At 46.2% G+C, this 13,691-nt stretch overlaps 1 protein-coding gene across 2 annotated transcripts in view; it reads right to left on the bottom strand.

Moving 5' to 3' along the window:
* Positions 1–800: 800 nt before the first annotated feature.
* The window catches only part of CHAF1B (chromatin assembly factor 1 subunit B), a 30,687-nt gene continuing 17,796 nt past the window's right edge, over positions 801–13,691 (bottom strand). The window contains exons 9-14 of one of the 2 annotated variants that reach the window (XM_005548719.4): positions 9,073–9,142; positions 8,450–8,541; positions 6,309–6,450; positions 4,597–5,028; positions 2,252–2,346; positions 801–1,356 (exon numbers count right to left, since the gene is read on the bottom strand). In XM_005548719.4, coding sequence (XP_005548776.3) covers positions 1,265–1,356; positions 2,252–2,346; positions 4,597–5,028; positions 6,309–6,450; positions 8,450–8,541; positions 9,073–9,142 — 923 coding nt within the window. In that variant the 3' untranslated portion in view covers positions 801–1,264. The remainder of the gene's footprint in view (positions 1,357–2,251; positions 2,347–4,596; positions 5,029–6,308; positions 6,451–8,449; positions 8,542–9,072; positions 9,143–13,691) is intronic. The other variant, XM_005548720.4, reaches the window with a different exon arrangement.

Genomic DNA, 13,691 nt, shown 5'->3' on the forward strand with positions numbered 1-13,691 from the left:
CAGTAGCTCACACTTGTAATCCCAGCACTTTGGGAGACCAAGGCAGGCAGATCACCGGAGGTCAGGAGTTAAGATACCAGCCTGGCCAACATGGCAAAACCCCATCTCTACTAAAAATACAAAAATTAGCTGGATATGGTGGCGCACGCCTGTAATCCTAGCTACTTGAGAGGCAGAGGCAGGAGAATCGTTTGAACCCAGGAGGCGGAGGTTATAGCGAGCCGAGATCATGCCACTGCATTCCAGCCTGGAAGACAGAGCGAGACTCCATCTCAAAAAAGAAAAAAGAAAAAAATATACATATATAATATGTGTATGTGTGTGTATACATATATATATATGATATATATATATCGTGTGTGTGTGTGTGTGTGTGTGTGTGTGTGAAATTAGCACGGCATGGTGGCACATGCCTGTGGTCCCAGCTACTCAGGAAACTGAGGTTGAAGGATCGCCTGAGCCCAGGAGGTCGAGGCTACAGTGAGCCGAGACAGCGTCACTGCACTCCAGCATGGGCAACAGAGCAAGACCCTGTCTCAAAAAACAAAAAAGATACTTTTTTTGCTTTGAAAAACCAATCTAAAAAACTAACCTATTTAGATACCAAATTGTATATGAAATAAAATCTCAACTCTCTCTTTAGAATAAATAGATCCACAAAAATGCTAAGGAAATATACTACAACATTAACGAGGGTTACTTCTGGTGGGAAGATGATGGGTGATTCCCATCTTTTTCACTTCACTTCGTTACTAATAGAATAAGCACCGTTACCTTTAAAATCAGAAAACAAACACAACTACCTTCCAAAGTTTAATCAATAAACTCCTTAGAAGTGAAATCTAACAATCACTTCAAATACTCTAAAATTCAACAGAGTAAAATCTCGAATTACTTTCTCCTCTTCCTAATTCTTATTTAAAAGGAGTCCCTCCATGAAGTGTGTGCGCTTTCACGAGGATGCCAGGGGGGACTCACTGATTTTCACACGGGATAACGGTGAACCGCTCCAGTTTCAGAAACTCATCAAAAAGAGGATTTACAATGTTAAGATGTTCATGTCCCCAAGTTAAAAATGGATACTGAATACAACGGCACCCATATTTCTGGAGAAAAATCAGTACACGTGTCACTTCTGTTACAGAAATCCATTTACAGTGTCTGTCCCACTCCACGGAAGCCCTGGTCTCAGGCACCTCCAGCTTCACCGTCTCCCTGCACACACCGGGGGCCTGGTAAGTGTCAAGCAGAAGCCGGGGTCCCATCAAGGGTCCAGACTCTCCGTGCCTCCTTTGTTTTCATCGAGTCTGGGCCGCTTTAGCTCTGGGGGACTGCCCTGAGCATCTCCAGGCGTCTCTGCAACATTAACAAACATAAGGTTGGCAAGTAAATGAAGAATTCTGGAAGTCAAGGGCTGACATTTACCGAATACAGAGCCAAGACATGGAACTGAGCTGCCTGGCAAGATCCTATACTGATATAAGGGAAGGGTCTATAGAGTGGTTCTCAACCAGGGGTGATTTTGCCTCTCAAGGGACAGTGGGCAATGCCTAGTGGCATTTTAGAATGTCATGGGCAAGCTGGGCACGGTGGCTCACGCCTGTAATCCCAGCACTTTGGGAGGCTGAGGCGGGTGGATCATTTGAGGTCAGGAGTTGAAGACCAGCCTGGCCAATATGGTGAAACTCTGTCTCTACTACAAATACAAAAATTACCCGGGTGTGGTGGTGCATGCCTGTAGTCCCAGCTACTCGGGAGGCCAAGGCAGGAGAATTGCTTGAACCCGGGAGGTGGAGGTTGCAGTGAGCCGAAATCGTGTCACTGCATTCCAGCCTGGGCAACAGAGCGAGACTCCATCTCAAAAAAAAAGGAAAAAAAAAAAAAAAAAAAAGAATGTCATGGCCAAGAAGTAGCACCCAGGGATGCTGCTAAACATCCTGTAATACACAGGACAGTCCCCTACAACTGAGAATTACCTGGCCCAAAAGGTCAATAGCCATCAGGTGGAGACACTTGAGCTAAACGATCTCCTACTGAACCCACTCCATGGCTCACCAGGATGCTCTCACTGGCCAGGTGCCTCCCTGCTGAGGGGTCAACACGCAGCCAGTGGGTTTAAACAATGGTTCCAATAAGGTGCATCCTTGCTGTCTCAGAACTGACTTAAAATTAGATGGCATTAATTTCCAAAAGAACAAAAGAAAAGATATTGCACCTTTAATTATATTAAACCAGTAACAATATTACGTACCTGACTGAATTTCTTCTGTAGAAGGGGTGGAAATTACACTGGTTGGTACAGAATTTGGTGGAGTGTCTGTCTTTAAGGGTGTTAAGTTTATTCTCCTTCATTTAAAAAAAAAAAAAAAGTAGAGGGGTGCATGGTTCATTAGTATCACAGGAATTATTTATGTACCATACCAACCTTCAAAACTACCAAAGGAAATACTTAGATTTTCAGCTGAACATATGGTTCAAGGCATTAAATAGTAAGATGTGACCACTTGTTTAACAACTGAGGGTTACATTCATGTATTAAGTTAAACCATCACATTTATAATAGTCAACTTAAACCATAACCAGTCATGTAAAAGTTTCAAAACCTGTGTTCTGTTCATTATCCATGGTTTTGTGACCACTCTGCTGGCTGCTGTAAAAGGCAGTCAGATATGGCTTCTACACATAGAAAGTGCCAAAACACAGATAATACTTTTGAAAAATCCACAGTGTTGGGCTGGGCGAGGTGGCTCATGCTTGTAATCCCAGCAGTTTGGGAGGCCGAGGCGGGCAGATCACTTGAGCTCAGGAGTTTTTGACCAGCCTGACCAACATGGCGAAACCCCATCTCTACTAAAAATACAAAAAGTCAGCCAGGCATGGTGGCACATACCTGTAATCCCAGCTACCTGAGAGGCTGAGGTAGGACAATCACTTGAACCCAGAAGGCGGAGGTTGCAGTGAGCAGAGAGCGTGCCATTGCACTCCAGCCTGGGCAACAGAGCGAGACCCTGTCTCACATGAATAAATAAATAAATAAAAACCCAGAGTCTTAATTTTCAACAACTATTGTTGTTTGTAGAAGATTACACCTTCAAGAAGCTTGGTAAATAATTCAGAAGAAATCAAGAGGGGGAGGCCGGGCGCGGTGGCTCAAGCCTGTAATCCCAGCACTTTGGGAGGCCGAGGCGGGCGGATCACAAGGTCAGGAGATCGAGACCACAGTGAAACCCCGTCTCTACTAAAAATACAAAAAATTAGCCGGGCGCGGTGGCGGGCGCCTGTAGTCCCAGCTACTCAGGAGGCTGAGGCAGGAGAATGGCGTGAACCCAGGAGGCGGAGCTTGCAGTGAGCCGAGATCGCGCCACTGCACTCCAGCCTGGGCAACAGCGTGAGACTCCGTCTCAAAAAAAAAAAAGAAATCAAGAGGGGGAAAATAATTTAATACCAAAAATAGTTCAAGGAATACCTTCCGTCACATAAAAACAAATAGAAAAATTGTAAAATACGTTGCTAATCTGTAGAAAGAAATGAGAGATTTTAAGAGGGCAGTAAAGCCAGCAACCCACACACATATTATGAACTTGCCAAAGAAGACCTGTGGCCACAGGAGAGGCTGAGAGGCACAGGGCGCTCTGTCCAGCTCGGCGTCCCCACCACTCCCCTCTGCATGCCACTCCCCAGCCCTCCTCCTGACTCAGTTGATGGGCAGGCTGAGAGGCAGAGGGCCTGGTGGAGAAGGAACTACACAGGATCAGAGGAGTAACTGGATATCAGCCGCAGGGAAGGATGGAAACGGGAGGCTGTGCTGCCTGACGGCGAGGGATGTGCTAAGCGGCTCTGTCCAGTAGGAGTGGCAGACACAGGCGTGCGTGCCAGACACAGACGTAAGCAGGGAAGAAATGACTCTGCACCTCCCTGGGGATTATTTATGAGATCAGGACCCCCGTTTCTCACGGACCAGACTGCTGGAGACATCAAACGGAGTCTCAGGAAGACACTCCTGGAATTGCCTACATCCTGGGCAGGACAGCATAAATAAAACACAGGCTCTGCTTCCTGTCCTTGGGGGCTCATAACCAGCAGGGAAACTGAAGCATCAAAGCACCTGCTACAGAATCTGATGTGTGGTGACAAGGGAAAGGCTGAAGGGCCACAGAGCCTGCGAACAGAGAGGCTACATTCACATGGGTCTTTCAGAAGACTCCTGGCGTCACCAAGAGGAAGAGAGGTACAGGGTTTCCCCAGAGAAGGGAAGGACAGAAGCCTCAAAGGGCAGAGTGTGCTCTGGGAAGATGACATTCAGGACTGGGCTAGAGATGAAGGCCACGGACTCAGGAGAGAGAGTGGCCACAGTCCTGGATGACAGGCTGCAGCCAAATCACAAGCCTGGGCTTTATCTGACAGGCAGGAACTGAAGGAACAAACAGGCCTATATGCAAGAAATGACACTCTCGGATTTGAAGTTAAGAATCTCTCTGGCAACCTACTGGCATGAAGTATTCGCCGCCTGGAATTTCACCTGCGGCAGGGTGGGAGCGTTCTGTTTGCATTTCACGTTTCATTTTGCAATGACAACTTGTTCCAACAAGGTCTTACCGGGGCGTTGTCTTGCTCCAGGCTTGCAGTGTGTTCAGAGTGACCCTCCGGGATGGGTGGCCTTTTGTGTTTTGACTACTGGGCTGCAGGGTCTTCTCCTCTGAAGGCCCCGGCAAGGGGCTTTTGACAGCAGGAGTGATGGAGGGAGGGTCTCTGATGGCTGTTGGGGCTGGGGCCTGTCTGGCTTGAGGAGGGGTTGTGCCGGGGCTGGTGGGGTCTTGGCTTCTGCTGGCAGGGGCTCCCTCTACTGGTCTGGGTCCTGGCGAAGACCCTCGATGTGTCTGACTCTTGGTTTTCTTTGCTGTATCAGGAGTTCTCATGCTCAAAACTGGCTTCTCTTTCAAAGGAATTCCAAGTTCATCTTTCTCAAATGTCACAAACGAGCAGTAACCGTCCGTGGAAGAAATGGCCAAGAAGGCGCCATCGCTGGACCTTCATCCCCAAAATAGGGAAAAGTTACAGACCTTACCAACACTCTCACATCTAGTTAGAAGAGGGAAGTTCAAGCAAAATCACAAGCTTGTCTGAAGGCAAAGACCAGGGAAAAGATACAACTGGAAAAGAGTGTGTGATAGCAACTCACTCATGCAGTTTCATCACGATTTGCTAAGTCACTGCAACCTATCTGTGCTACTAGCAACTTGCACTTGAATAGGCCGGGCACAGTGGCTCACACCTGTAATCCCAGCACTTTGGGAGGCCAAGGCAGGTGGATCATTTGAGGTCAGGAGTTCAAGACCAGCCTGGCCAACCTGGTGAAACCCTGTCTCTACTACAAATACAAAGAAATTAGCCAGGCATGGTGGCAGGCGCCTATAATCCCACCTACTCGGGAGGCTGAGGCAGGAGAATCGCTTGAACCCAGGAAGCAGAGGTTGTAGTGAGCTGAGACTGTGCCACTGCACTCCAGCCTGGGTGACAGACTGAGACTCCATTTCAAAAAAAAACTCACACTGAGCCAAGCAAGCCGCGGGGGCTGAATTGGGGACCCAAAGATGGTGGAAGGGCAGGGGTGAGTGACATTCTCTAGACAGGCCCAGCTCGGGGCACTTCCCTGTCCTGGGCAGCAGGGACATGCAGGGGAGGGCTTCTTCCCAGAGGGCCTCAGGAATCCCCAGATGGCCAGGGAGTCTACAGGGCCTCCGCTCAGTTTATCAGAGTCCAGTTAACCCCACAAGGCAATCTGAATGCCATCAAAACCCACCAGTGTGAAAATAGGAAGCAAGTATTATGGCAAACTAGAAATGGCTTTTCCTTTTAATGTTGATTCCTTTAAAAAATAAAATTGGGCCAGGTGCAGTAGCTCATGCCTGTAATCCCAGCACTTTGGGAGGCTGAGGCAGGAGGATCGCTTGAGCCCAGGAGCTTGAGACCAGCCTGGCCGACGTGGCGAAGCCCCATCTCTACTAAACCACAAGAATTAGCCAGGCGTAGTGGTGCACACCTGTAATCCCAGCTACTTGGGAAGCTGAGGCGTGAAAATCACTTGAACCTGGGAGGTGGAGGTTGCAGTGAAACGAGATCACACCACTGCACTCCAGCCTGGGCGCCAAGAGTGATACTTGGTCTCAAAAAAGCAAATAAGAAACAAAATTGGTGAATATGTCCCCCAAAGCCATCTTTAGTAACGAAATGCTCCCTAACCCCAGGGTCTCTTCCAGGGTATGGCCATGGGCTCCTTCACTCACTCTCCCTCCTTAGCAGCCACTCACCATGAAATGTCACTGAGCGTGTGGTAATGTATATTAGACACGTAACCGAAAGGGAAGGACTGCTGGGTGTCATACAGAAGCACGGAGTCCTCCGAGGCCACAGCAAACACGAGGCGGTAGGGCAGAGTCATCAGCTCCACACCTGGGGGTCGGGGACAGAGACAAAGTAAAACCACAGAAACAAGGCTTCTGACCGGGCGCAATGGCTCACGCCTAGAATCCCAGCACTTTGGGAGGCCGAGCTGGGTGGATCACTTGAGCTCAGGAGTTTGAGACCAGCCTAAGCAACATGGCAAAACCCCGTCTCTATCAAAAATACAAAAGTTAGCCAGGCATGCGGGTGTGTGCCTGTAGTCCCAACTACTCAGGAGGCTGAGACAGGAGAATCACTTGAACCCAGGAGGCGGAGGTTGCAGTGAGCTGAGATTGTGCCACTGCACTCCAGCCTTGGCGGCAGAGGAAGACTCTATCTCAAATAAAAAAAAGAGAATATTTATAGGAATAAAATACATCCAGCATCCACTAAGGTCAAATTCAGTGTCTGGTATCTAATCAAAAAGTACCAGGCAAACAAAGAAACAGGGAGATATGACCCACAAGGAGGAGAAAAAAAATCAAAACCAACCTGTATACAAGGACATTAAAGGAGCTATTATAACTGTATTCTATAGGCTTAAGAAGCAAGAGGAAACTGAGGTGGGCAGATCACCTGAGGTCAGGAGTTCGAAACCAGCCTGGCCAACATGGCAAAACCTTATCTCTACCAAAAATAAAAACATTAGCTGGGTGTGGTGGCACACACCTGTAATCCCAGCTACTCGGGAGGCTGAGGTGGGAGATTCACTTGAACCTGGGAGGTGGAGGCTGCAGTGAGCCGAGATTATACCACTGCACTCCAGCCTGGGCAACAGAGAAAGACTCCTTCTCAAAAAAAAAAAAAAAAAAAAAAAAAAAAAGAAAGCAGCAAGAGGAAAGATGGAGCGTGGAGAGGCACAAATATATAAGGAAGACCCAAAGTGAACCTCTAGAGATGAGAACCACAACAACGAAAAACACGCCAGATGGGACCAAGGGCAGGGCATGCAGAAGAAAGGGTTAGCAAACTCAAAACACAGCTATACAGACTTCCAAAATCAAACACTGGAAGAAGAAAAAAACAAAAAAAGTAAGCAGTATCAAAGGCCAGGAATGAATTTCAAAGGACCTAATATAACACATGTGCAATGGGGAGTATTTGAATAAGAGAAGGGGATGACAGAAATAATATTTGAAGGAAAAATGGCTGAAACTCCCAAATGTAATAAAAACTATAAACTGATAGGTCTATGAAGTTCAGTGAACCCCAAGCACAAGAAAACATAAAGAAAATGGCTGGGCGTGGTGGCTCACACCTATAATCCCAGTACTTTGGGAGACCGAGGTGGGTAGATCACCTGAGGTCAGGAGTTCGAGACCAGCCTGGCCAACATGGCAAAACCCCGTCTCTACTAAAAATACAAAAATTAGCTGGGTGTGGTGGCGTGTGCGTATAATCCCAGCTACTCTGGAGGACAGGTTGGGAGGCAGAGGTTGCAATGAGCTGAGATTGCACCACTGCACTCCAGCCTGGGCGACAGAGCAAGATTCCATCTCAAAAAAAAAAAAAGAGAAAAGAAAAGTGATAATGAGAGACATAGACAAACAAAAGGAGTACGGCTATTCCTTTTAAAGTGCCTTAAGAAAATAAATCCTGAAAAAAGAAAAAAAAAAAAACTGACATGTATTTTGATAACCTCAGTCTTTGCTCCAGCTTTTAAGAATAACTAAACCGGGCCAGGCACGGGGGCTCACACCTGTAATCCCAGCACTTTGGGAGGCCGAGGCAGGTGGATCACTTGAGTCCAGGAGCTCAAGACCAGCCTTGGTAACATGCTGAAACTCTGTCGCTACCAAAAATACAAAAATTAACCAGTCTCATAACCTGGTCTCAAAATAAATAAATAAATAGATTTAAATGTAAAAATAAAATATTTTAAAAATAACTGAACTGAACCAAACCCACATACACACCTTTCCCTGTAAGACAGAATCCGAATCTCCACCCCACTCTGGTGACCCATTTCGGAGAGAAAACATAATGCACCCTGAGGCACTGAGGATACCTGTTTCCACCACTGGCCTCAGTTCAAAGTAGACCGGACAGCAGCGAACAGCAAGAGTGGCTTTTCCAGGACACGGAAGATGAGCGATGGGCCTAATGGATTAATTGCAGTGTTAGGAAAAGGCACTGTGACTCAGCGAAAGCAAAAATAAAAGGTAAACATTTCGGCAGGGCACGGTGGCTCACGCCTATAATCCCAGCACTTTGGGAGGAGGAGGCAGGCAGATCACCTGAGGTCAGGAGTTTGAGACCAGCCTGACCAACATGACAAAACCCCATCTCTACTAAAAAAAAAATACAGGCCGGGTGCAGTGACTCATGCTTGTATTCCCAGCACTTTGAGAGGCTGAGGCAAGCGAATCACTTGAGGTCAGGAGTTTGAAACCAGCCTGGCCAACATGGTGAAACTTCATCTCTACTAAAAACAGAAAAATTAGCTGGGGGTGGTGGCGGGCACCTGTAGTCCCAGCTACTCGGGAGGCTGAGGCAGGAGAACCACTTGAACCCGGGAGGCAGAGGTTGCAGCGAGCAGAGATCGCACCATTGCACTCCAGCATGTGCAACAAGAGCAAAACTCCGACTAAAATAAAGGTAAATATTTCAAACATTTCCTTGACTGCATACCTTTTAAGATTCTTCCTGGAGAAAACATAAGTGGTATTCATTACATTTTCACCAGATTCCACACATCCAGCTGGGGAGCAGGGAAGGGAGGGAGAGGAAAGAAAAGTCACTGTTTCAGCAAACTGTTCTGTTCTGTTCACCAACGGAAACTCAAGAGCCTTCAGTTCCGGTTTGCAAAATAGCTCCCCCTGAAGTTATATTCTCTAGACAATGTTGTGACTAAGCACAAAAACAAATATTCCAGCACTGTCTGGTCTCGGCCTTTACTCCAGTTCTACCTACTTGTCATCTCCACCTACCTGTGGGCAGTCCCTGGGGACCCGGTTCTGATCTTGGGCCGGGAGAACATAGTGAGCCTTTGCCACAGGGCACCTTTGAGCCTCCAGGCAATTCCTCGATTGATGCACCGTGACTAGATTCAGCTGCCCAGGCTCCTTTCTCCCTAAGACCTTCATCTCTATTCCCTGGATTCCAGCCTTGGATGCTATCCAAAGGCTGAGACTAGCCTTTCCCCAACTTCCCTATCCAGCCATGAGGCTGCCAGGAGACCTTGCCCTCTGCTGAAACCTCCAGCCTCCTTCAGAACCTGACTTTGCTCTGGGGAACACTCTCCATCTGAGAGCTCTTCTCCACTCACCCCGTGCTGTACTTAAAACAGTTCAGGCCTGTCAGAGTGACCATCATACACTGCTGCTCTTACACTAACATCTCCCTGTTTTATGTTATTTCTTGATACATATACACACACATAACTTTACATATGACCGTTTCATATCTACCAGGGAGGGCAGTAGACAGTATCAATAGTCTTTTTTTTTTTTTTAATTAATACATTCTACATAGCTGCCCTCTTTTCTTTTGAGACAGAGTCTTGCTCTGTCACCCAGGCAAGACTGGGTTTTGGCTCACTGCAACCTCCACCTCCAGGGTTCAAGCAATTCTCCTGCCTCAGCCTCCTGACTAGCTGGGATTACAGGCGCCTGCCACGATGTCCGGCTAATTTTTGTATTTTTAGTAGAGATGGGGCTTCACCATGTCGGCCAGAGGGATCTCAAACTCCTGACCTCAAGTGATCTGCCCTTCTCGGCCTCCCAAAGTTCTGGGATTACAGGCATGAGCCACTGCACCCAGGCCCCTCTTTTCATCCCACTCCATTCTTCCATCCCCAAGAAATCCATTTTAACATTCAACAAACCATTATGTCATCTGTATATTTCCCCCATGCTCACAAAATCATTACAATCAGTTATAACTCAATCACATATATACCTCTATGATTTTTTTTTTTTGAGACAGAGTCTAGCTCTGTCGCCCAGGCTGGAATGCAGTGGCACGATCTCGGCTCACTGCAAGCTCCGCCTCCCAGGTTCACGCCATTCTTCTGCCTCAGCCTCCCAGAGTAGCTGGGACTACAGGTGCCCACCACCACACCTGGCGAATCTTTTTGTATTTTTAGTAGAGATGGGATTTCACCGTGTTTGCCAGGATGGTCTCGATCTCCTGAACTCATGATCCACCCACCTTGGCCTCCCAAAGTGCTGGGATTACAGGTGTGAGCCACCGCGCCTGGCGGAGGATTTTTTTTTATTTAGTCCATTTGTTTTACAAAGCAGGGTATTATTGACACTTCTCCTTATTTTGCTAGTTTCAATCCACTACTCATGAAAATTAACTTGCATAGCATTGATGCATTATTTTTTTGTAGCTGCATAATATTTACTGCAAGATTCATTCACCCAACCTCTGTTAATGAGTATTTATTTGCTTTTGGTTTTTTACCACTATAAAAAATGCTTGCAATAAGCATACTTGAACATACACTTTTTTTTTTTTTTTTTTTGAGACAGAGTCTCACTCTGTTGCCCAGGCTGGAGTGCATTGGCGTGATATTGGCTCACTGCAACCTCTGCCTCCTGGGTTGGAGCAATTCTCCTGCCTCAGCCTCCTGAGTAGCTGGGACTACAGGTGTGCATCACCACGCCTGGCTAAGTTTTGTATTTTTAGTAGAGACAGGGTTTTGCCATGTTGGCCAGGCTGGTCTTGAACTCCAGACCTCAGGTGATTCACCCACCTTGGCCTACCAGAGTGCTGGGATCACAGGCTTGAGCCACCACGCCCGGCCAGTTTCCAGTCTTAATTGGGTCTTCTCCATTCGTAGAATGTCCTTCTATATTTCCTTATAAGAGTTTTCTATTTTTACCTTTTGTGTTTAAGTACTGAATTCACCTGGAATTTATTTTTTATATCTAGGGAAGGGGTCCAATTTTATCTTCTTCCACATATCTGGCTACCCCAGCACTACTCATTCAATAACAGAGTCCTCCCTTTGCAAGATCCATCTCTTGTACAACATGGTGATTATGGTTCATAACAATGTACTATATTCCTGAAAAATGCTAAGAGAGTAGATATAAAGTGTTCAAACCACAGAAATCCTAATTATGTGAGATCATGCTATGCTAATTAGCTAGATTTAGTCATTCCACAACATATATATACTTCAAAACATGTCATACACAACTACATACAATTTCATCTGTCAATTAAAAAAAAAGAGAGGAGGCTGGGTGTGGTGGCTCATGCCTGTAATCCCAGCACTTTGGGAGGCTGAGGCAGGTGGATCGCCTGAGGTCAGGAGTTCGAGACCACCCTGGCCAACACGGTGAAACCTTGTCTCTACTGAAAATACAAAAATTAGCTGGGCATGGTGGCGGGCGCCTGTAATCCCAGCTACTCGGGAGGCTGAGGCAGAAGAATCGCTTGAACCTGGGAGATGGAGGTTGCAGTGAGCCAAGATCACGCCAATGCACTCAAGCCTGGGCGACAAGGGTGAAACTCTGTCTCAAAAAAAAGAGGAATAGGTCTTTGTCCAATCTCAACACTTCCCAGCCTTCTTAATGACAAATTCTTGTCCTATTTGCCTTCACTGTCTAATTCTCTTGAGAATTATTTAAGTAACATACAATTAATTACAAATAAATAACAGATTTTTTTTCCACTGGAACAGTACCTGAGGTCATATATTAAATTGCCTTATATCCTGAGATCTTCTTCTGAACTCTGTGTTCTGGTCCACTAATCTATTTGTTTGGTCCTCTAGCAACACCATACTGATTGGATAAAAGTAGTGTTATAGTATCTTCTGACATGTGGCGAGGCAAATGCCCTCCCAACCAAGTATCACTGGGTTTTTTTCATACTTCCTTGGCTATTCTTCAGCATTTATTCTACTAAACAAAGCTGAAATTTCATCCAATTAAAAAAAAAAAAAAAACTTTAATGCAATTCTAATTGGAAATGAAATTGGTATGTTAATTGTTAGAACATGATATATCTTTCCATTTGTTCAGAACTTGTTTTATAACCTTCAATAAGACCTTCTAGGCTTCTCCATAAAGGTCCTGCCCCTTCCTTATTAAATTTACTTCTGCCGGGGTGTGGTGGCTCACACCTGTAATCCCAGCTCTTTGGAAGGCTGAGATGGGAAGGCTGCTTGAGCCCAGGAGTTTAAGACCAGCCTGGGCAACACAGCAAGACCCTGTCTCTACAAAAAAATAAGAAAATTAGCCGGGCATGGTGCTACATGCCCATGGTCTCAGCTACTAGGGAGGCTGAGATGGGAGGATTCCCTGAACTCAGGAGATCAGGGCTGCAGTGATGCAGTGGGCCATGATCACACCACCATACTCCAGCCTGGGTGACAGAGTGAGACCCTGTCTCAAAATAAATAAATAAATAAATACATTTACTCCATGTGTTTTGCAGGCTTTGCACTACAATGAATAAAATATTTCTCCTCCTTCCATTTCTAAGTACTCACTGCCAATATAGACGAAAGATCACAGATTTTTATATATTTTACACTATCCAGCCATCTTATCAAATTATTTTAAAAATTCTAATAGTATTTTTTTTTTTTTGAGACGGAGTCTCGCTCTGTCACCCAGGCTGGAGTGCAGTGGCCGCATCTCAGCTCACTGCAAGCTCTGTTCTAATAGTATTTTTTAAATCTCTTGGATTTTCTAGAAACACAATCGTATTACAGATTTTTATCTCTTCTTTTCCGATCTTTGTAATTTCATTTTCCTGTTTTTCCCACACTAACACCACAAAGAATAATAATGTTGATAACAGACATCCACCCTGCTTGATTTTAATTGAAAATATTTTTAGAGTGGCCACTTAGTAAAGGATTTGAAACTGGGGCCGGGCACGGTGGCTCACACACCTGTAACCTGTAATCCCAGCACTTTGGGAAGCCAAGGTGGGCAAATCAACTGAGATAAGGAGTTTGGGACCAGTCTGGCCAACATGGCGAAACCCCGTCTCTACTAAAAACACAAAAATCATCTAGTCATGGTGGCAGGCACCTGTAATCTCAGCTACTCAGGAGGCTGAGGCAGGAGAATCGCTTGAACCCAGGAGGTGGAGGCTACAGTGAGCCAAGATGGTGCCACTGCACTCCAGCTGGGGTGACCAAGCGAGAGATTCCTTTTAAAAAAAAAAAAAAAAAAAAGGCCAGGCGCAGTGGCTCAAGCCTGTAATCCCAGCACTTTGGGAGGCCGAGACGGGCGGATCACGAGGTCAGGAGATCGAGACCATCCTGGCTAACACGGTGA

Source organism: Macaca fascicularis, chromosome 3 (assembly GCF_037993035.2).
Source record: "Macaca fascicularis isolate 582-1 chromosome 3, T2T-MFA8v1.1".
Classification (NCBI taxonomy): domain Eukaryota; kingdom Metazoa; phylum Chordata; class Mammalia; order Primates; family Cercopithecidae; genus Macaca; species Macaca fascicularis.